The sequence below is a fragment of the Pomacea canaliculata genome, linkage group LG10 (assembly GCF_003073045.1).
Source record: "Pomacea canaliculata isolate SZHN2017 linkage group LG10, ASM307304v1, whole genome shotgun sequence".
Lineage (NCBI taxonomy): Eukaryota > Metazoa > Mollusca > Gastropoda > Architaenioglossa > Ampullariidae > Pomacea > Pomacea canaliculata.
In genome coordinates this window covers 26,182,193-26,202,271 of record NC_037599.1, presented here as the reverse complement: position 1 = coordinate 26,202,271, position 20,079 = coordinate 26,182,193, and the positions used below count along the sequence as shown (strand labels likewise).

The 20,079-nt window shown below is 39.3% G+C and overlaps 2 protein-coding genes across 3 annotated transcripts; both read left to right on the top strand.

Annotated features, from left to right (window-relative positions):
* Positions 1-8,601: 8,601 nt before the first annotated feature.
* LOC112574571 (GTPase IMAP family member 4-like) lies at positions 8,602-13,731 on the top strand. Of its 2 annotated transcripts, none has more exons than XM_025255740.1 (5): positions 8,602-8,843; positions 9,194-9,293; positions 9,549-9,733; positions 11,953-12,282; positions 12,919-13,731. In XM_025255740.1, exons 2-5 carry the CDS (start codon positions 9,266-9,268, stop codon positions 13,186-13,188), a joined length of 813 nt encoding a protein of 270 aa, XP_025111525.1. In that variant the 5' UTR covers positions 8,602-8,843; positions 9,194-9,265; the 3' UTR covers positions 13,189-13,731. The 2 variants fall into 2 exon arrangements, with proteins under 2 accessions (XP_025111525.1, XP_025111526.1); XM_025255741.1 differs by lacking the exon at positions 8,602-8,843 and adding an exon at positions 8,852-9,003.
* Positions 13,732-16,116: 2,385 nt separating this feature from the next.
* On the top strand, positions 16,117-19,792 carry LOC112573771 (GTPase IMAP family member 4-like). Its single transcript, XM_025254365.1, has 4 exons — positions 16,117-16,337; positions 17,160-17,350; positions 17,763-18,098; positions 18,835-19,792. Exons 2-4 carry the CDS (start codon positions 17,183-17,185, stop codon positions 19,114-19,116), a joined length of 786 nt encoding a protein of 261 aa, XP_025110150.1. The 5' UTR covers positions 16,117-16,337; positions 17,160-17,182; the 3' UTR covers positions 19,117-19,792.
* Positions 19,793-20,079: the final 287 nt, after the last annotated feature.

The following is a 20,079-nucleotide window of genomic DNA, read 5'->3' as shown; positions in this document are numbered from 1 at the left end:
GCCCAGCATTTTTGGACTGTGTGATGATAATGGAGTGGGTGTGTAAAGTGCAGGTTGCTAAAGTGGGAGAGAGATAGTTGGTGGTTAAATGATGTGGGACAGCAGTACACCAGACACAACTAAAGACAAGAATAAAACTCGTTCACGGCATCTCTCTTCACCATGGAAATTGATATTTTCAACTCTTCCTAATACCAAAGCCTTATATCACTCCACAGTTTATAGACTACAGCCGATGGTTCTGTCATTTCCTACCTGTATCTACACCTTCACAATATGTCTGTGTGGCTGAGTCACGTTGATTGCTATGTGCAGTTGTTTTAGTTCAAAGGTCTTTTACGTTTTTAGAACGTTTAGTTCAGTTTTAGTGTCTAGAGTTGATCTTAGTCCCCATCAGCAGACTCAGCATCCACACATTCCTATCAGGATGCAGCTGCGCTGACAGGTCCTTACTAGAGGTTACAGACTCTTGTCAACAGGATAAAGCTCTCTCAAGATCTCGTGTAAAAGCACAGCTTACTCAGTTCTGTGTAGGTCTATGTTGATTCTAACAGTCAGTCATCCCCTTGAAGGGTACAGGTCGTTGGGGGGGGGGGGGGGGAGAGTGGACCACATGAACAGACGCGGCAGATGACAGGCTCACTACTCACACCTGTAGTCACCGATAGTCAGCAGGTCGTACACAGGACCACCTGTCCAGTCTTTGACGTTCGTAATCCAATTCGTCAACTGACCACTTCGTGTCGGGTCACATGACTAAAGAAGACCATCTTGATTGTTGAAAGTAGAGGTTCTGAGTGTCTGACAGATGTTGTAACCATGCATCGTAAAAATTCCTCGGATTTTCAGAATTCTGGAACCTTATTATTAGTGCATCATTTGCAATTTTTTATGGACCAGAACAATGTGTGTACATTTCTTCTTGGTTTTCAAAAATCAAACTCTCGTTCCTGAAAGTCTATCTTCTTTTTAGATGACATAACCTGTGTAAACATGTGCCTGAAAAACTTTTTAAAAACTTTATTTCAATTACCCGATTACAATATTGATTACAGTGTTGATTACAATAAAAGTAAATTCTCTAGCACGTTTCAAGCAGACTGTTCCTTTTCTACACAGTTTAATCTATCATTATCAGTTTGAATTATTCTTCTACCTTTTTCAGTTATTTTTTAATAATTTTTTGGAAAATACGTACCAGTGTGTCAAGCTGCCTCTAGCCTAGACGTCGTCAAAAAGTTCAGCAACAGTCAGCAGGTCATGCACAGGACCACCTGTCCAGTCTTTGACTGTCATAATCCAATTCGTCAACTGACCACCGAGGCGTCGATCATTCTCTAAGTGCCTCGAATGATAGTTCCGACAGAGGTTCATGCCTGGTCACATGGCCAAAGAAAACCATCTTACGTGACTTGATTGTTAGAAGTAGAGGTTACTGGTGTCAGACAAATGTGGCAACCGTACATCGTACAAAATCGTTGGTTCTATCTTCTCTGTATGAGATCCAAAGCAGTCTACTCAGGTACTTTCTCTCAAATGCCTGGATTCTCTTTTCCGTCTCGGTGAACAGAGTCCACGTGTCACACCCATAGAGCAGGATCGGTACTACGAGGGACTTGTACAGATTATACTCTCTATCCTCTGTCTAATGCTTGTATTGTTGAAAAAGTTCAGATATCTGTTACTCTGATGGTCAACGCACAACAATATTCATGGATTATAAGCACACACATATAAACATATGAATGGTGATTGTGAGCGGGAGCTTAGTAATAAAGAAAACATCAGTTTTTTTCCTTATATCACTGCTACAAATGTTAGAAACACATTTAGGTAGTATTGGTCATATTCTTTCTCAACCAGATTTCTGGAATGGCAAAATGTTACCCTCAAAAATTGTTGAATTAACTACAGTGATCCTTACCTTCATAGACCGCAGATTTGAAAGTTTATCAGTCTTATCTCCCCTCCTTTTATTTATTTTCCACTGGCTCTCTCTCTCTCACACACACACACCAAGAATAAGAGACGAGTAAAGACAACTCTTCGAATCGCTTTGTTAGAAAAATATTTTACTTTTATTTTCTCTATGAATTTAAAAGAAAAGCTTTGCTTGGGTCATGATATACTGTTGCCATATTGATCACGTTTCATTTTACAACTAAAAGTGTAGCACAAATAGCTAAACATAAACATAGTACTGCACTTTAGATTAAGTTTGTTTTAAAACACATTGTATGAAAGGTCTTAAACTGTTATTCAACTTTTATATTATAAGAATTGCGCTTAACATCTGCACATGCGTGTTATACACATATATATTCACATATGTATATTATTAAATATAATGCACAATCTGGATGTACTCTATTGATTTACTCATTGTTATTCTAAGACAAATGTATCACAACGATAACAAATTGAATAATAAATGACAAGCAAAAAAAATTTGTGAACCAAATCAGCAACGCACTTTAAAATAAAAGTTTTCATGTAAATGTTTTTTTAACAACAGCAAACATAAAACTGAATGCAGTTTACATTTCCCAAACTTATACAAAAAGGTAACTTTTGTATTCCTACTAATGTAAGACTAAAGTTTTGTGGAAGCGGTAACTATGGAAAAAAAAGCTCATGTCATAACTTTTACAATCAATCTATAGCATCATGAGACAATAAAGTGAATAAAACGATGTGCTATCACATTATTAAGATATATAACATAATCTTAATATAAATATAATTGCTAAAATCTTAATAAAATGATATCTGAGGGAGTAACGTTCCATCCCCTACCGATATACAATCATACTACGAACTGGACTGCTGGCAGATTTTTTCCAGTTAACTGCTAAAACGAGGCATTAGACGCCATAGCTTCCGGTTTATTCACATTCTTTGTTTAGGCTCGCCGGGATTGACAGTGGATCATTTCGCAAGAGGATAACACTTGGTCTTGGCAGACAGACAGCAATCCACCTATACACGTCCATGATCTTACAGACAGCAATTACAGAAAGAAGTTAACCGAAGCCGAGGTCTGTCAGGAGGCGGGTGCACAGGGTCACGTGGTAGCTGAGACAAAAATATTGACTACTCGATCAGACAAAAATATTGACTACGACTAAAGTCTCGACTACAACAGAACAAACATCACAGCCAGAAGGTCCTTAAATAATTGTAAAGGCCTAGTTTACAAACTTTTAGAGGGGGAACTGATATAAGAAAGAGAGCTTTAAATGACGAGAGACTTGGGGGCACATGATAGTGTAGTGGTTAAAACACGTGTAGTTTCTTGAGAGTCGAAGGAATTCCGATTTCTTCTCAAGTCAATGCGCGTTCCTCTCTGATTTTCCTAAAGTCTGAAGTTATTTTTTTTCTTCATGTAACTCTAGAAAGTTCTCGTCGCACCAATGTACAAAATGTGGTAAGGCATTACTATAATCATGGGATCGTTTTGATGTAGCCCTTTTCATGTTATTCCCTACTTGACAATAATGAAAGATAAAGCAAAAACGTTTTCTCTCAAGTTCTTTGTTGCTTTTGTCCTAGTCTACAATCATTACACCAGTTTGACATGCTGTCTCACTAACAGTCGGTTCATCCGCTCAAGTCGTTTCATTTTTCTTTCTTATCTTTTAATTTCTTTCTTCTGTTTGTTTTATTTACTGTCCTTCACGTCCCTTTCATTACTTTTAAAAAATAACTGATGTTGACGCCGAGCTGGCAGCCATGGGTGTACGACAGCTCTACACTCTGTGAAGGACAAGGAATCCCATGAAAACAGCAATAGTCTGTCAGAGAAAAGATCTGAAGCCTGGTTACAGTTGACCATCAAATGTCTTCTAAAGAAAATAAAGTCTTCTATCCTTGTGTGAATTAATAGACAAATGATTTTAAAATGCTTTTCCGCTACTTGGTTCTTCGTCTGAAGTCAACTCTGCAATGAACGACTGTCTAGTAAGTAAAGTGTCAATGCAGGAAATAAATACTTACATTGAGAGTAGCCTCCAGTGGGAGGGGACAGAAAGTTTTCCATGATTAAGGAACTGAAATTAAAACACAGTGTGTTGTTTGTCTGCGATTGTCATTGTACAAAAAGTGCCGTTGGGTGACTACAGGGTGTCCTGTTTGTGAAAACTGAAATCGTTCTTTTATAGTCACACACACAGACACACTCACCCGCACAAACGCACTCCCTCACACACACACACACACACACACGCAGTCTATACATCTCTCTCACACACATATATACACCATACACACATTCAAGCACACACACTTATAACCACACAAGCACACTCACACACACATACGTATATTCAAACACACAGTCTCTATCTCTCTTTCACTCACACATTCAAGCACACACACACACTCATTGACTAAGCTATCAGTCACTCACAATCTTTATCACTACCTCGTGTTCAATAGATGCATGTGTCTTTGTGTGTGTGTGTGTGCTTACGTTCATATCACACGACATGGCTAAATGACCAGTCAGGACCTACGGTAAGTTTGTAGTCCAGTAAGTCATGTGTCTGGAGATAACGAATGTATTTCTAGCTCAAAGTTCTTGAAAACTTCTAGGCGTTATCATGTGTGGGGCGTCGACAAGTACCCACGAGGCCAAAAGCCAACAGGTAGATACAGTTTCCCAGAAACCATTAAGGTGGCTGGATATATGTTTACTACTGCAGCCGCAAACAGTCATCTGACCCCCTGGTTTTCTGAGGAAAAGTTAAGAATATCGGTCAGTGATAAATGTAACCTGCATGTCAGGTGGTGGTGGTGATGGTTGTGGTGGCCGCCGAGATTAAAAACAAAATGGATGGCAGACGTGAAAATATCGACTACTTCCTCCGCCTGATAAATGCTCACAGGCCTGAATGGCGACCTTTGTCTCTACGGTTTATCGTCGATGTTGCCCTTTGACCATCTGTTATCACTTGGAAACTGGGACACAGCCAAGTCACTGGGCAAAGTCTTTACTTGACGGCGTTGAACTGAAGGTGGGGTAATTTATGTGTAAAAGCCAACAAACAGTAAAAATCACAATCTCTTGCGCATTCAGCGCATTAATCACATTCCTAATAAAGATGTTGCTAACACAAATATACCACTAACAATATTAATTTTCGACAGCTTTTGGTTTCTTCTTCTCTTGGTGAGTGTATGTGAAAATGTATGTGTGTGTGAAAAGAAGTTAAAAATTGTATCATTGATTTCAGGTGCCTCAATATACACAATACATGTATGAAGGCTTGGAGAATACTTTTGTCATACATTTTAATTGTTAAAAAAATTATTTCAGATAATATATGTACCAGGTTTCATGACACACACCACTCTGAAGAGACTATTCTAAAGGAAACTGATAAGAGTGTGACTATAGTTGCCCCAGGACCTCATGTCTTTTTTTTTTTTCTTCTCTTTTCAACCAGAGACCGTTACACACAGGTGTGTCTAAGAATTACAACTTTTCCTTCGCCTTCCTTTTTCTTGTTCTGTACTCAAATTCTTTCTTGTCTTTGCATCTTCTTTTTGCCCCTTTCTTTAAAATTTTATTTACTTTTGATTACTACAAAGTATCAAATACACCATCGGGGTTTGATTGCTTTGTTTAAGGTTAAAACAAATCAGAGTCAATATGATGTCGCTGTAGATTTATAAACTTGTGTTTGTCAGTAGTGAGTGTTACTCTGGTCAGACCAAGTGGCCTTGTCTTAGAAGTTTATGTCTAAGGTCATTGTTCAGAAGACAGAATACAGGAACCTTTCTACTAAGCCTATTCATGGAAGAAGAAAAACACTAAATCAAAACGAGTTGTTAAAAATGATGATTACGAAACAAGTGTATTACCAAATATTGTTAGAGATCGTATATGCCTGCTTCACTTTTTCTGTTGAAAAACGCTAGATTATATCATCTGAGGAATAATAAATTAATGTGAATTGAAGTGCAGGGCAAAACAATTAAAAAAAAACATGTAGAGACAGTTGTCACTCCCATACAGCTAGATGGTATGAAGATTCTGATTGTTTTTGAAAAGCTCTTTTCTAAAGTAAGTAGCTGGGCTTGACATCTGCGTATAGAGATCGGAGGCCTTACATAAAAAAAGTTGGAGTTCTCTCTCCATCTCTCTCCAGATACTGTACTGTTTGTAGTTTTGTTTTTTTTTTTTAAAGTTTAGTCGGCATTTTCTATTCTTATGATCTTGTTATTGTCGTTATGTTATACAACGCGAGTATCTAATTCTTATGACTTTAAATATGACAATTTGGCATGGAAAAAGTTTTGAAAACCATTTTAGATTGATGGTATAAAATATAAATGATTACATGCAGTGAGGTATGTCTTGAGTGTATATCCTCCTTTGTCCCAGTGCTTGATCTTCATACCGCCTTCCTGAGAATGAACATTTGTCCGGATCATCTCTCATTTAAGATCTTGTCGTCTCTGTCTTAGTGTTTGTTCTGCGATTGTTTGTGTTTCTGTGCAGCGGACAAGGCTCGCGGTGATGTTTTCTATAGAAGTCATTTATCATTGTATACTAGTAGTAACCTAAATATACAATTCTTTTCATTCATTTAGGCACTTTGCCTCACGAACGAAGGATAACATTTCGCCATCCCAGAGAAAGTCAACGCGCTTGTGGAGGAAGAAGTTCAAACTGTGCAGACAATACAGGCCTGTACACGAGAGGAGGCAGAAAGTATAGTTAAAAATGAGATTGGGGCAGATAAGCAGTCGATACTTGTCAAAAAGGTAGAGAAACAAGCCAAGAGTGAAGGATGGTGGTGCACCATACTGTGAAATTACTCTCTGTGCTTGTGGAAGGGAATAGTCTGTGGTACATTAACTATGGACCCACGGAAAACGATTATGAATTCATTGGTTGCTAAAAAGAAAATGTTGCTTTCAAAAGTGTACATATAATCGTGCACGATTGTCAATGAAATATTGTTGCAGCTAAAATAACTCAAATGAGGGTTTGAAAAAGTGTTTCAGTTCATATTTTAAACAAATAAAAAAGTAAATAGCAGGAAAAATGGTACTTGAGAAATACTATTTGTACCGTACAGGTGTTGAGGTTTGCAAGTGACTCGCGTGCCTCTAAATCACTTCTCTTCCCTTAATTATCAGTACTTGAGTAACGTAGGTAGAGTTAGGGAAGAAGCAAGCGATAGGTATTAGCTATGAAGGAGTTAGGCATGTGTAGAGTTGGAGGGAATTGATTTGCATCTGTAGATAATCTAAGTAAATCCATTTTAGATTTACATACCTCGTTGTGTGTGATTCATCACGTGTTGTACCTATGTTCTCGTCTTATGAACGAAATAACTATACATTCTATGGGGAATCAAACTTGTGACATCTCATACAAGGTAAAATAGAGAATGAAAGAGGTTGTGAAACACATACACACACACATGGCATGAGTGAAAAGCCATCTTTATGAACCTGAACGACGCACAGAAGAAAATACACAAGTGGGGTCTTTTGTGGATTCCAAGGTCGGGTGTGTAGCAGATGGAAAGAAAAAAGAACACAGCGTGAGCTCTGCTAACTAGGCAGCACAGCCAGCAAGTAATAAGAGCTAGAATTGCAGTAAAATATATCTCCTTGTAAACTTTCTTCTTCTCTCCTGGAGCAACAGAAAGGAAAAGACGGACTGGCGCTAGTGCTTTTAGGACTCACGACTAACCGATGATCCGATGTGAGAGTGTAGTCAGTCTGGTAAAAATAAAAAGCAGATCATTCCGGTTGCGCTAGGTACCCATGTAAAAGAAAGTTTCAAGGAGTTTTGCCAAGATATTTTAAGTTTTGAATTGACCTTATTACTGGATAAGGTAAGAATCTTTGCATACCTACCTAGCCACAGCCTTATCTAACTACCTGCATGCATGCTTGCATGCACACACACACACATAACACACACACGACAACGACAGCAGAGACTGTTTAAAGCAGGGCGAGACCGAAAGAAAAATATTCTTGAATATTATTTAAAGTCACGAGAATGTCTAACGTGAATAGCATGTGTGGGTACATGTTTAACGCAAATGTTTGTCCATCCTTATTTTGAGTTAGTGGGCTTTTAACTTTGTCTCTCTTAGTGTGTGCATGTGTGTGTGCATGTGTGTATGCATGTGTGTGTGTGTGTTGCAAAGGGGGGATACAGCACCAATTTCTGTTCTCAGTTCTATCACTGCCAAAACTCGCGATCGCTCATCAAAAGTGAAAAAGAACAAAAATAGTTTTGAAAGAAAAAGCTATCGGGCAGACAAAAATAAAATCATACACTAAAGCTAGAAAAAAAGAGAGAAAGAAAGAAAAAGAGAAAAAAAAGTTGCCGCATTTTCCAGAAAAAAATCCAGGTTTTCATGGAACCATAAGCTACGTTTCACCACTCTCCCTGGCATTAGACAAAAATGAAAATCAGTCATGACCTACAAAGGATTGTACTCAGTTTTCCAGAACAATCACACGAGACGAAAACTCTTGCACAGACAGGTTTGTGGCCTTGACTCATTTACTGGATAAAGCCTGGAGTGGGTGGTGGTAGCTGAATGCAATTACAAGCCACGCCCCTGAGCCCGCCCACTACACCACGTCAGATGAAACTGACAAGAACTTGTTGTGAGTTGAGTCTGGTCACAATATTGCTGATAGCTTCGAAATCTGCATCAGTAAGGCTTTGAATGATCAGGTGTTGTGAGAATTTTGTGGTCTAACATTTCCAGTGTCAACAACGAGGTCAGAAAACGCAACGTCAGTGTCTTCAGCGTAAGAGAGCGGAAGCCGGAAGAAAGTCCTGCGCGCGCATCTTGGCAGAGGTAATGATTTTCTTGGTGTGCACGAGAAAGCGAGACAGGAAGAAAGGAAGGAGTGAATATATTAGTACACATGTTTGTGTGTGTGTGCATGCTGTGTTAACGTACAGATGCACTGGCGTACGGCTTTCAATTTCTCAGAAATGAGGCTGCCAAGGGGAAGGTACTCTAGGAAACATGTCTGCATTCCTTCCATAAGCTTTGTGCAGTGTTTTCTGCTTGCTGTTTCTCTTGTCGAACGTTTCACTATTTTAAAATTCTTCAAATATTTTATATTTATTGGTTTACTCTGAGAAATTTCAGTATATTTTTCTTTCTTTTAACAATTTTACCTTCTATTGTTTCGTGCTCAGGCAGTGAAGTGACATGGCAGCAACCTTTGGACCACATCAGATATTTTTCTAGTAGGAGCTGCTTCTGCATTAATGACATCACAAGGTTACAGGCTTATGGGTAAGTTGTATAGTTTCTTTATGGAATGTTAACACGAACACGATCATGTTAATCAGGGATGTGTAAATGATATGACACAGCCTTGTGCCTCTGGGACTTTTCTATGATTTAAGAGCCTTGATAAAGTGCAAAAACAGTAAAAAGTGGTAAATTATTTTAAACTTCTTTATGCAGACATTATTAAATCTCATTATATATATATATGGGTGTGCTTGTGTGTGTGTATGTGTGTGTGTGTGTGTAATGTGTGCTTAGAAGACACCACAACAATAAACATGGATGAAATCCCATTGCTTATCATTGGAAAAACTGGAAATGGTAAAAGTTCTCTGGGAAACGTAATACTGGGAAAAGCCAAGTTCCAAGTGTCAACCAGCATGGCTTCAGAAACCAAACAAATGTCTGAAGCTGTGGACGTGGTGAATGGAAAGCAAATTAAGGTATCTTCACATGACTTGTGTCACGGACCGTCCGCAGACACGCACATTCTCTCCACAAACCAATATAATCAGATCGCTTGAGGGTGGGTGTACCTCCTTAGAGGCACCAATAATTATTGAATTCAAACACAATTTTAAGTTAAAAAGGACAAAGTATCAACAATCAGAGATTCACTCCTTCTTTCGCCACACAAGATAGATTACCAATATATTATCATTCATCCAACGTACTATTAGAGTTAACAATAAAGTTGATTCACATAAATACTGTCACTGATGAAGTATTCCGCTGTCTCCGGTGCTGTCCTTTCTTGATGTATTACCAATGTTAATATCCACTGTATTATAGTATAAAATGTTCGTTCTTGACGAAACCTAAACCTTTTTATATTAAAGTCTTTGTAACCCTCCCAAGTCCTCTATTCTAATGAGTAACACTAATCTCATTTCCTAGAAGTCGATTTATCATTAAAAAAAGTGCTTTTACGATACCCACAGTTTACAGGCAGAACGCCACGGACTTGCACATACTGTTGCCTCCTGGGTGTTTAGCAGGATGATGATAGGTTAGCTGAAGGCCGAGAGGAAACCTTCGCTCCACCGGCGGTTTAAACTCAGGCTGTTTGAAACTGTCCTTTTCGGGCGACAGATGGAGGTCGGTGCGCCAGTCTTTCACCAAGATTGCTGCTCTGGAATCGTTGTTTTCTCGCTTACGCCAGTGTGTGGTTTCTTGGCCCCAACAAGAAACTGTACTGCGGGATGCCCAAGCCACAGAGCTCCCCACGGCGCGGACACGGACTACAGTAAATCACGATCTGTGAAGTACATCCCCCTGTAGTATAAACGCAGTATTACTTCCCCGGTAATACTTATTCCGCGGTCGCAGCAGTAGCGAGAAAGTCCAGAGAAAAACCACCAACTCCAACTTCTGTTCCGCCGTTAGCTCTCCACTTACCGTTTTCTCTCTAACGTTATTTTCCTCTATCTTTTTCGTCACCTTATTTTGACATCACAATTTACGTCATTTGCTCAAGGGCAAACAACTTCCTGCCTACTACCCTAGATCAGATCAACCCCGGTTGTCGACCTAAACGCCTTACCCCCTCTACTTAGTACTTATCCGTTACAACTTGACATTAAAGGGATACTCAAGGCTTGTGATAAGGCTGTGGCGGCGGTCAAACGTTTCAAAACTATATTTAGTTACAATTACAGAGCACGAAAGCAATACGGAACTAAATGATTCGTTTCTCACTTAATTATCACTTATTAGCACTGTTCCCGTTGCCGATGTTTATAAAAATTGATAAAATCCAGTGAAATCGACCCTTGTGTCCTTCCGCCGAGTAACCCCGATAGCTTCCCGAGATGATCAATCAGACGATCTGGGTGTGACGTCAGTCTGAGACGGACAGCAAGTGTCGGTGATCGTTGTGAACTCGTGATTGGTGTTGTCACGTGAGTTTATTTAGGTTTTAAAGTGAACTTTTCAAAGCACAGTTTTAAAAATTATAGAAAACATTCTGTTTCACTTGGTAAGCAGTCTTGGTCATATGTCATAAGGTCACGTGACGGAGAACGAGACTTCGTCTAAGTAAACGAAAGAGTCCTATGTAATTTCTCTTCTTAAACACAACATGCTACAAAGCCTTCAACTTCATATGAACAGACGCGAAAATAGACGAAATTCAAGTGGATCCTACTCTTTACACGAACCTAAGCAGTTTTATTTTGCCTTTAGAATCTCTTGAACATCCTCGCTATGCACATTGGAAATCATGAAGTAAAGGTAGCAGAGAAAGGAGCACGCAATCATCTCAAACACACACACACACACACACGTGCACGCACGCATTAATAAAATGCACGTGCATTTGCTGAAACCTGTCCACTGACTCAAACATCATAACCGGGGAAGCGGATACAACGACAGCGTCCGAACAGAGCGCGCTGGTTCAAGTCCCGATTAGCGCAGCAAACTTCCCCAGTCGACCCAACTAGTGGGAATGGGTACCTGACTCCATAGAGAGTTTATTAAAGTAGAGCAGCGAGGGAAAGGAGATGGACACCGCCCTCATGTAAAAGCTGGCCCCGAGAAAAGTGAGGCGTGTAACACCTCACTTCTATCAAGCTGAAAAGTTTAGAGGACGATTTTTACCCTTTTTAAACCATAACCCACTTCCTTAACTGATGGGCATTTTTTGCATGACCTCTTTCAGGTAATCGACACTCCTGACCTAGTTAACCTCGACCTTAGTGATGCAGAAATTTATGAACATGTTTCCCACTGGAAGTCTCATGCTGTGGGTAAGTTCGCCATCTTGCTGGCGGTGAGGTGTGACGTGCGCTACACGGCGGAAGAATACGACATCTACAGGAAAATGAAGAGAGCATGGGGAGACAACTCATTCACAAGCCACCTGGTGGTGGTCTTCACGTTTGGAGACAGACAGGACAGAGACATTCACGAGGAGCTGAAGACAGTTTGCTGGGAACTGCGCAGTGTCCTGGCTGATGCTGGGAACCGCTATGTCCTCTTCAACAACCGGGTATGTGCGTTCTAAATCTGAGAATATCTTGCTTATGAATTACAATTAGAAAATAATTTATGGTTTTTAGTGCGCATTTGTTTTACCCCCTTTTTTTGTCAACTCATTAAAGGCAGTAATTGCCCCTCAGCACAAAAAAACTCATCAGCTATTTTCAGATTATTATTTCTCAACTCCTAGAAACATACGGAGGCAAAGTCACTTTACCTACAATAGACGTAGACATGAGGGCTCAATCAGAATTTTTTTAATTTTTGTTTTCCACAGTTGAATGCCTTCGTCAAAGGATAATTTCATTAAATAATTTACTTTATTAACGTATATCATATAAAAAAAATTATGGCTACGGTTTAAAATAAAATGGCTTGCACGAGAATGGCATTTTATGTGTGTACATTTATTGGCATGAGTATATTTGCGCTTGTGCATAAGTTTATTTATTGTAGTGCGTGTGTTTGTGTTTATATGTTTATCTGCGTTTATGTGTGCATTTATTTGTATGTGGCTATGTAGGGAAATATTTGATACATTCTCTGGGGGGGGGGGGATGTCCGTGGACATGTGTACTCGCGGATGCGTGCTATTTCCCACGTGCACAAATTTAATTATGTATATATTATTTTGTTTGTGGCACAGGATCTTAACAGTGGACCTCGGGTACGGCAGCTGCTAGATATCGTGGACTCCATCGCACAACCACCTTCTCCCCCCAGCCCATATCTGATGGGATTTGTGTTATTCCTCATCATTGTTGTCATTGCTCTTTGGTTTGGTCTTCCTTGGAGATATGACAAATTGAAAACTCCAGTGTTTTTAGTTATCTTTGTCATGATTCTTGTTGGCACCATCGGCTTTGTTTACAGAAGAAGATTAGTCACCTATATAAGCTTCGCCATGCTAATCTAAGTCTTTCCCATCATTTTGTTCTCATCCTGTCTCCGCTAAAAGTACTAACATTTAGTTCAAGATGACACTTAGTGGAATAGTTTATGTCACTTATGAGCTTATTATAATTATAGCGAGGGCGCTTCGCACATTGTGTTGTCACCTAAAAGCCATTTTTTAATACTTAAAACTAGCATTTAAGAGCTAGAGATGCTAATGTTATAGCAGTACAGGTAGATTTGTTTCGAATATTGTAACATATTATTTAAGCAGCGATTTTATTTGACTTATAATTAGTAACATAGTTATTCCATTCATTTACTTCCAACTCATTGTCCTTCAATGCAGAAGTTTGGGTAAATAGGTTATGTTAATAGATTTAACACACTTTTTTATACTTTGTTAATCAGAATATCCCTTAATACACTAGTATTTGTGAGGGTTGTGGATGTTTTACAAAGAGGACTGTGACTGTGAAAGAGTGGTATTTACTACAGATTGTAAAAACTACAGTGTACTCTGTATAAGTTAAGAAATCTTATCGCTACATTTCTGAACAAAAGCTACAGTAGTCAGGATGACATTAAAGCTGATTGTATTTTAGATTTTTGTCACAACTATAACTGGACTTAGGTTTTGTTTGTTTTTTTTTTTTTTTTTTTTTTTTTTTTTTGCTGTTTTGAATTTACAATTTTACATTGTCTCAGATGACACCAGCAGAAAAGTTGTTATGTTTCTAAGCATGATGTGATTCGGCATTTCACGTAAAACTGTACATTGCTGGATTTATATCAGAATGCTTCGACAGCATCGAAAATGATTTAAGTACACGAGTGTAACACAATGACTACACATGATTAAGACTACATGAAAAGGTGTGACTGTCAATCTGAGAATAAAATTAATAAGTGTAGAGCCAGACAGACGACAACGACACCACATCCTCCCAGCATGTAGTAATATCATATTTCGATAACATCAGAGCCTGCCAGTTGGAAAGCTATTTCTGCATCTTTGAGTTTAAACTTTGTAACTGAAGATATTTATTGTTTCTCTTTTTTTTAGATTGATAGTGTTTCTGAATAAAACATTCTATATTTTAAAATTTGTAACATGTGTATATCTGTGATGTTTGTGGTGAGAGCTCACAAGAACAAATGTGTGATAAACATACTTTCATTTTAGGTTGTTAGAATGTACAGTTTTTTCGTTCAGGTTTATTAGGTAGTGATAAGACGCTCATTCGTCCCCATTGCAGTGAGAATCCCTAGGTTCATATCTTGTCTCGGGACACACTCTGTATGTTACACTTGTTCGTCGGGGGTTTTCTACGAGTAATTCAGTTTCCTCACCTTAACTGTAGAACCAATTATCTGTTTCTGCTTTCATTTTCTTTGTGTTTCTTTCTTCTTTCCTTCTTTCTTTCGTCTGTTTATTTTCATTATACGTTCTTTTCATTATGTTCGGAAAGTAACCGATGTTTATGCCGACCTGGCAGCCATGGCTGTATCACGATTCCACAGCAGGTGGAGGAACTCCATGAATACAAGTAGTCTGCTAGAGAAGAGACTTAGAGTCTAGTGATAGTTGACCATTAAATAAAAGTCTTACAAAGGAAAATAATATCTTCTATTCCTGAGAGAATTCATCTTTAAAATGATTTTTAAATTTATCTCCACCCCACGATTTTTCTTCTAAAGTCATAAAACTACAATGAACGACTGTTTCTGTTGAGTGTGTACAGCTTCAGTGCAGGAAATGAATAGATGAGCATCCGGTTGGTGGGGAAAGTCATTCTGTGTGAAAAGCTTTCTGAAATTAAAAGTGTTGTTCGCCTATGATTTTGATGGCATGAACAGATTGTGATTGGAATCAGCTTGACTACATTGAATTTTGTTAGTGCAAACATCCTTTTGTAGGCAACATTTTTACACACTCACGATCTCTCTCTCACCCACTAGTCTGTTGGTCGCTTTATAACCTCTTAGTGTTAAATAAATTGTGTGAGTGCGTGCGCCTGTCTATGTGAATATGCGCGCGTGCGTGTGAGCGTAAATTCATTTCCCACAACATGCCTAAATGACCTGTCAAGACATGATAAGCTTCTAGATTAAAAAGTCAGGTGTCTTGATACAAGTACAACAGGAATAAGCGTTTAGTACAGGGTTCCTGAACATTCCATGCGTATTTGGTGAATATCTTTGGGATTAGGTTTACTTTAATTACAGTCTTACATTTTCTCCGACTAACGATCGTAAACATTAAAAAAAACCCAATAAATAAAGATGTAATATGGATCACCAGTAAAAAGTGTTGTCTCTGCATGAAGTGTTTCGGCTGTGCCTGTACATCCGGACATTGCTACGTGCATGTCATGTCATGTCATGTCAATGCAGGAAATAAATACATTTAGAGTAGCATCCATTTGGTGGGGAGAGAAATTTTTCCATGATCAGGTCAGCTGAAATTAAAGCAGTATGTTGTTTGCCTGTGATGTTCACTACATGAACAAGTGATGTTGGGTGAATCAGCTTGACTACAGGGCGTCCTGGCTGTTCCTTCAATCTTTCACACACACACACACACACTTTGAGTAGTCTCACAATCTTTATAACCATCTAGGGTTCATGTGTGGTTGTGTGTGTGTGTTCATATGTTTACTTCACACGGCATGGCTAATTGACCGGTCAAGACCTATGATAAGCTTGTAGTTCAATAAGTCATGTGTCTGGAGACAACTCCAGCAAGAATATTTAAAGCTCAGCGTTCCTAAAACATTTCGAGGCTCTTTCGTGTGATGGGAGTTGGCACTTACAAGTACACACGAGGCCAAACGCCAGCAGGTAAATGCAGTTTCTCAGAAACCGTTAATGAGGCTGTGAAGTGCGTTTACTGCTGCAGCCACAAACAGTCATCTGACCCCGTGGTTTTCTTAAAACAGTGAAGCATGTCGGTCAGTGATAAATGCTAACTGCATGTCTTGTCAGGAAGGATGATAGTACTCGTGCACTTCTGTCACGTGAATTATTTATCTTTCAAGTGGATGTTTGCTATACTGGGTACTGCAAAATGCAGAGAATATGGAAGTGGACACAAAGGAGACAATTGAAGTAGACTGGACACTACAGCCTTCCCAAGTAACAGAGGCCTTTAAGAACACAGCTTCTCATGTGAGTAGCCTCGACCCCTCGCGAATATTAATCGTTTATGATCACTGTCTGACTGTCTGACTACTTGCCTGTCAGTGTACGACTGTGTGCATGCGTGTTAGTAAGCTCCCCATGAGCCAGTAGGTTTACACAGAGGTGAGATGCAATCCTTAGGATTTAAATTGAGATCATCTCGTCAAATGTGTTAAGGTCAAAATGTAACAATCGTCAAGTACTCGTCTATTTTGGTCGACACTGGGATGTCCGTAATAGAAGTAATTAATGCCTTGCTTACCATACTGTAACATCCTCTTTCCTTAATTAACAGCAATCGACTCTTGGACGCTGCAAGTTTATCAGTGTATGCAGTGAGAGCAAAGCAAGTGCACACACACACCCACCCACGTACGCACACACACATACACACATATGACTGCTAGCATACTTCCATACTAGGACTCTTCAAGAGTTCAAAAATGAAGGAGATGAATTTTTCATTGCTCTCTCCCTATCTCTTATGTGTGTGTGTGTGTGTGCGCGCGCGCGTGTACCTACTTACGTATGTGTATAAATATCTCTATAATAAATAAACAATGGACATTCACTTTTAAGAGATGGTGATATTGAAAGACTTACAAACGGAAATAGACCCAAGGAAACAGAAAGGCAAAGAGAAAGAGAGAAAAATCACGATACAAAGTGCACGCTGCTATGTTGCGTGTTCTGTGTGTATAATGTGTTATGTCCATAATGTGCTATGTTCTGCATGAACAATAGAAAAAGAAATTACATCGATTTAGGGAGAGTGGAGTGGGAAGTAAAGTTTCCCGTTGCTTGTTGTAGATACTAGCCGGAGACAAGTCACAATGGCCTCAAGTTATGTCTTTCTCCTTGTTGGGAAGACAGGCAATGGGAAGAGCAGTCTGGGAAATTGTCTTTTAGGACAAGAGGACTTCTTGACTGGTTCTAGCATGTCTTCAACAACAACTAAAGCTGAGAAAAGATCAAGAATAAGAGACGAAGAAACTATAACTGTAAGTGACATGAATGTAAAAGCAGTTTATGTGTTCTTTATCTTGTTTTTGCCTTGTTCTTTTTCGTGTTCTTTATTGTCATCACATCGATGCCATTTGTGTTTCAGCGGTTTTCATATTTTTCTCAATAATTCCTTTATTTAAAAATGTGTTTTTTCTGTATTTTATTGTGTTTTGTCCAGGTGTGTGTGGGATTTTAACTGATATATTTCATATTTTTATTTTTAGCAGTTTAAAAAGCCGTTTCTCGTATTCAGGTTATTAGTGTTGAAGTGGAATGAACTTCAAGTGTACTGTGTGTAACGAGATAGATATGTCGGTGTGAAAGCTTTTTCCGCGACATGGTGGATAAGATCAAATTTTTTTTTATTTCAAAAGAAAAGATGAATAGAAAATGTTTCAATGCGTGAAGGTGGTGGACACTCCGGACATCGTTAACCTGGACTACAGTCCTGAGGAAAGGAGGGAGGAGATCCAGAGTTGGAAGGCGCTGACGTCACCCGCCCACCCGACCATTCTACTGGCCGTGCGCTGTGACGTGCGCTACACGGCCGAGGAGTACGCCATCTACAAGGAGTTCAAGAGTCTCTGGGGAGACAACTCCAGCATCAAGCGCCAACTGGTTGTGGCCTTCACCTTCGGTGACAGGCAGGACAGAGACCTCGATGAGGAGCTGAAGGGCGTGTGTCCCGAGCTGAAGAAAGTCTTGAACGACGCTGGTAACCGCTACGTGCTCTTCAACAAACAGGTGTGCGTGCGTCTGTGTGTGAGTGCGTGCGTGCGTGTGTGTGTTTGTATGTGTGTGTGTGTGGTGGTGGTGGCCGCCGAGATAAGAAAAAAAAGATAACAGACGTGAAAATATCGACTGCTTGCTCCGACTAATAACTGCTCACAGGCCTGAATGGCGACCTTTGTCTCTGCGGTTTATCGTTGCTGTTGCCCTTTGACCATCTGTTATCACTTGAAGACGCATTGGTCCACACTGTAACTGCTCAGTATTATCTGCTGGCTCAGTAACCTACCTGAAACTCACCTTTCCACTCTGTTGGCAAGCTTTACATTGATATCGCGATGTAATATCTGCTTGTCTGCAGTTTTGTCTTGTGTCTATGGATGTTGATATATCTATGTCGCTTGTTTTGCTGACACTGTTATATTCTTCATATGTTATATAAATTATAAGCTTATGTATTCCTTTTCTGTGAGCATGGTGGCTATTTCCTCTTTCTCTATTTCTATGTCTGTCTTTCCTTCATTTACCACGAACTGTTTCAAGTATGGAAAGTAAACAAGGCAAACACTGGTATCGAATTGTTTACGCTTACCTGACGCCTTGCACCGCTCTGCAACAAGATTCCCCATGAGGTTTTCTCGTGTGTTTTGAGAGCCTGTGATCCTGTGTACGCTGGCTGTGTATGGACTGGATGTATAACCATGTCAGTCATCTTGTCAACTTTAAACCTCCTTCTGTTTTTCGTTCACAGGACCCAAACAAAATTCAGCAAGTGGACAAACTTCTCAAAATCATAAGACCACCTGACAGGTCACAGATGCCTTTCTCCTCTCCCCACATCTTCAAGATACTGTCCGTGGTGTGCTTGGTCATCGCCCTTCTTTCTGCAGTCGGCTGTATCGTTGCTGGCGTCTTCGATCAACTGGGATTAACGATCGGCCTCGGGGTGTTCGGTCTCATGACTGCTGTGCTGTTATTAGTGTGTGGGTATGAAGCCCAGAAACATAGCCGAAGTAGTCTCATGAATCCGTAAGAAATTGGCATCATACGATTGATGTTCGTTATAGTAAGAAAAATACAATCAAGACTGACACAAGAACAAAAAATAAACCAAAATAATATTGCTCAACACATTTCTGTATCTGACACGAAATCCTCTTACGTGTCTAGTTGTGCAGTGGAGTGTGGAAACAAATCTTAATAAGACTACTTAGTGGTCCAGATTTTATATTATATATATATAGAAACGTGTGTTTCATGTCCAATACGATTCCTTATTTTAGAATAAAGTATGTGATCATTCATTGTTATCTTACCCGGCCAAGCCCTCATCTCAACCTACTTTGTTACAGAATGTATTTTGTTCAAAGCTCCCCTAGTTATGGATCATATCCATACACCCTCTTCATGTCGCCACTCTCGCCTCTCACTCTCTATTTGTGGTCGGCGGATGGAAAGAAAATCATTTCAAGTTAACAAATCACAAGAGAACGTACCATTGTCAGACATTTTTTTCTTGACGCTGTGTCAGACCTTGAAATCGCAAAGCCCATAAAATTCTTCAAACACACAATAAAACTTAAACATTTCTATGTATGTGTGAACTGCGTTATAACATCTTAGGTATGTCGATTATTCAACAACTGTAAAAATAATAACTCGGAGAAGTTTTTGTGGATCTTCACATTTTTGTCAACCATGCATCAATTGATGCTTATAGGTACGTTTGAATGCAAAAGTGAATGAATAAGGATATATAAATATACACATATATCTTGTATTTACATAAATTCTCTATTTTTATCTTTGTGTCTTTGTTTTACACAAACTCTCGTTCTGTGTGTGTGCGCAAGAAAAAAGGAGATAGAGAAAAAAAGAAAGTGTTTATTTGACCAACTGACAAATTTGAACAAAGTAAATTCTCTTTAATCATGATCTAAAGCTCAAGAAATGACCTGCAGCTCTTCTGGTGTTCAATTCTTACAAATGAACAGAA

What these genes read in the sequence shown, in the direction of transcription:
- LOC112574571 (XM_025255740.1), top strand. Translation starts at nt 9,266, where the DNA reads ATGACATCACAAGGTTACAGGCTTATGG. An exon ending in TGAATGGAAAGCAAATTAAG is followed by an intron (nt 9,734 to 11,952) that starts GTATCTTCACAT and finishes GACCTCTTTCAG; the next exon opens with GTAATCGACACTCCTGACCT. An exon ending in ATGTCCTCTTCAACAACCGG is followed by an intron (nt 12,283 to 12,918) that starts GTATGTGCGTTC and finishes TTTGTGGCACAG; the next exon opens with GATCTTAACAGTGGACCTCG.
- LOC112573771 (XM_025254365.1), top strand. Translation starts at nt 17,183, where the DNA reads ATGGCCTCAAGTTATGTCTTTCTCCTTGTTGGGAAGACAGGCAATGGG. An exon ending in GAGACGAAGAAACTATAACT is followed by an intron (nt 17,351 to 17,762) that starts GTAAGTGACATG and finishes CAATGCGTGAAG; the next exon opens with GTGGTGGACACTCCGGACAT. An exon ending in ACGTGCTCTTCAACAAACAG is followed by an intron (nt 18,099 to 18,834) that starts GTGTGCGTGCGT and finishes TTTCGTTCACAG; the next exon opens with GACCCAAACAAAATTCAGCA.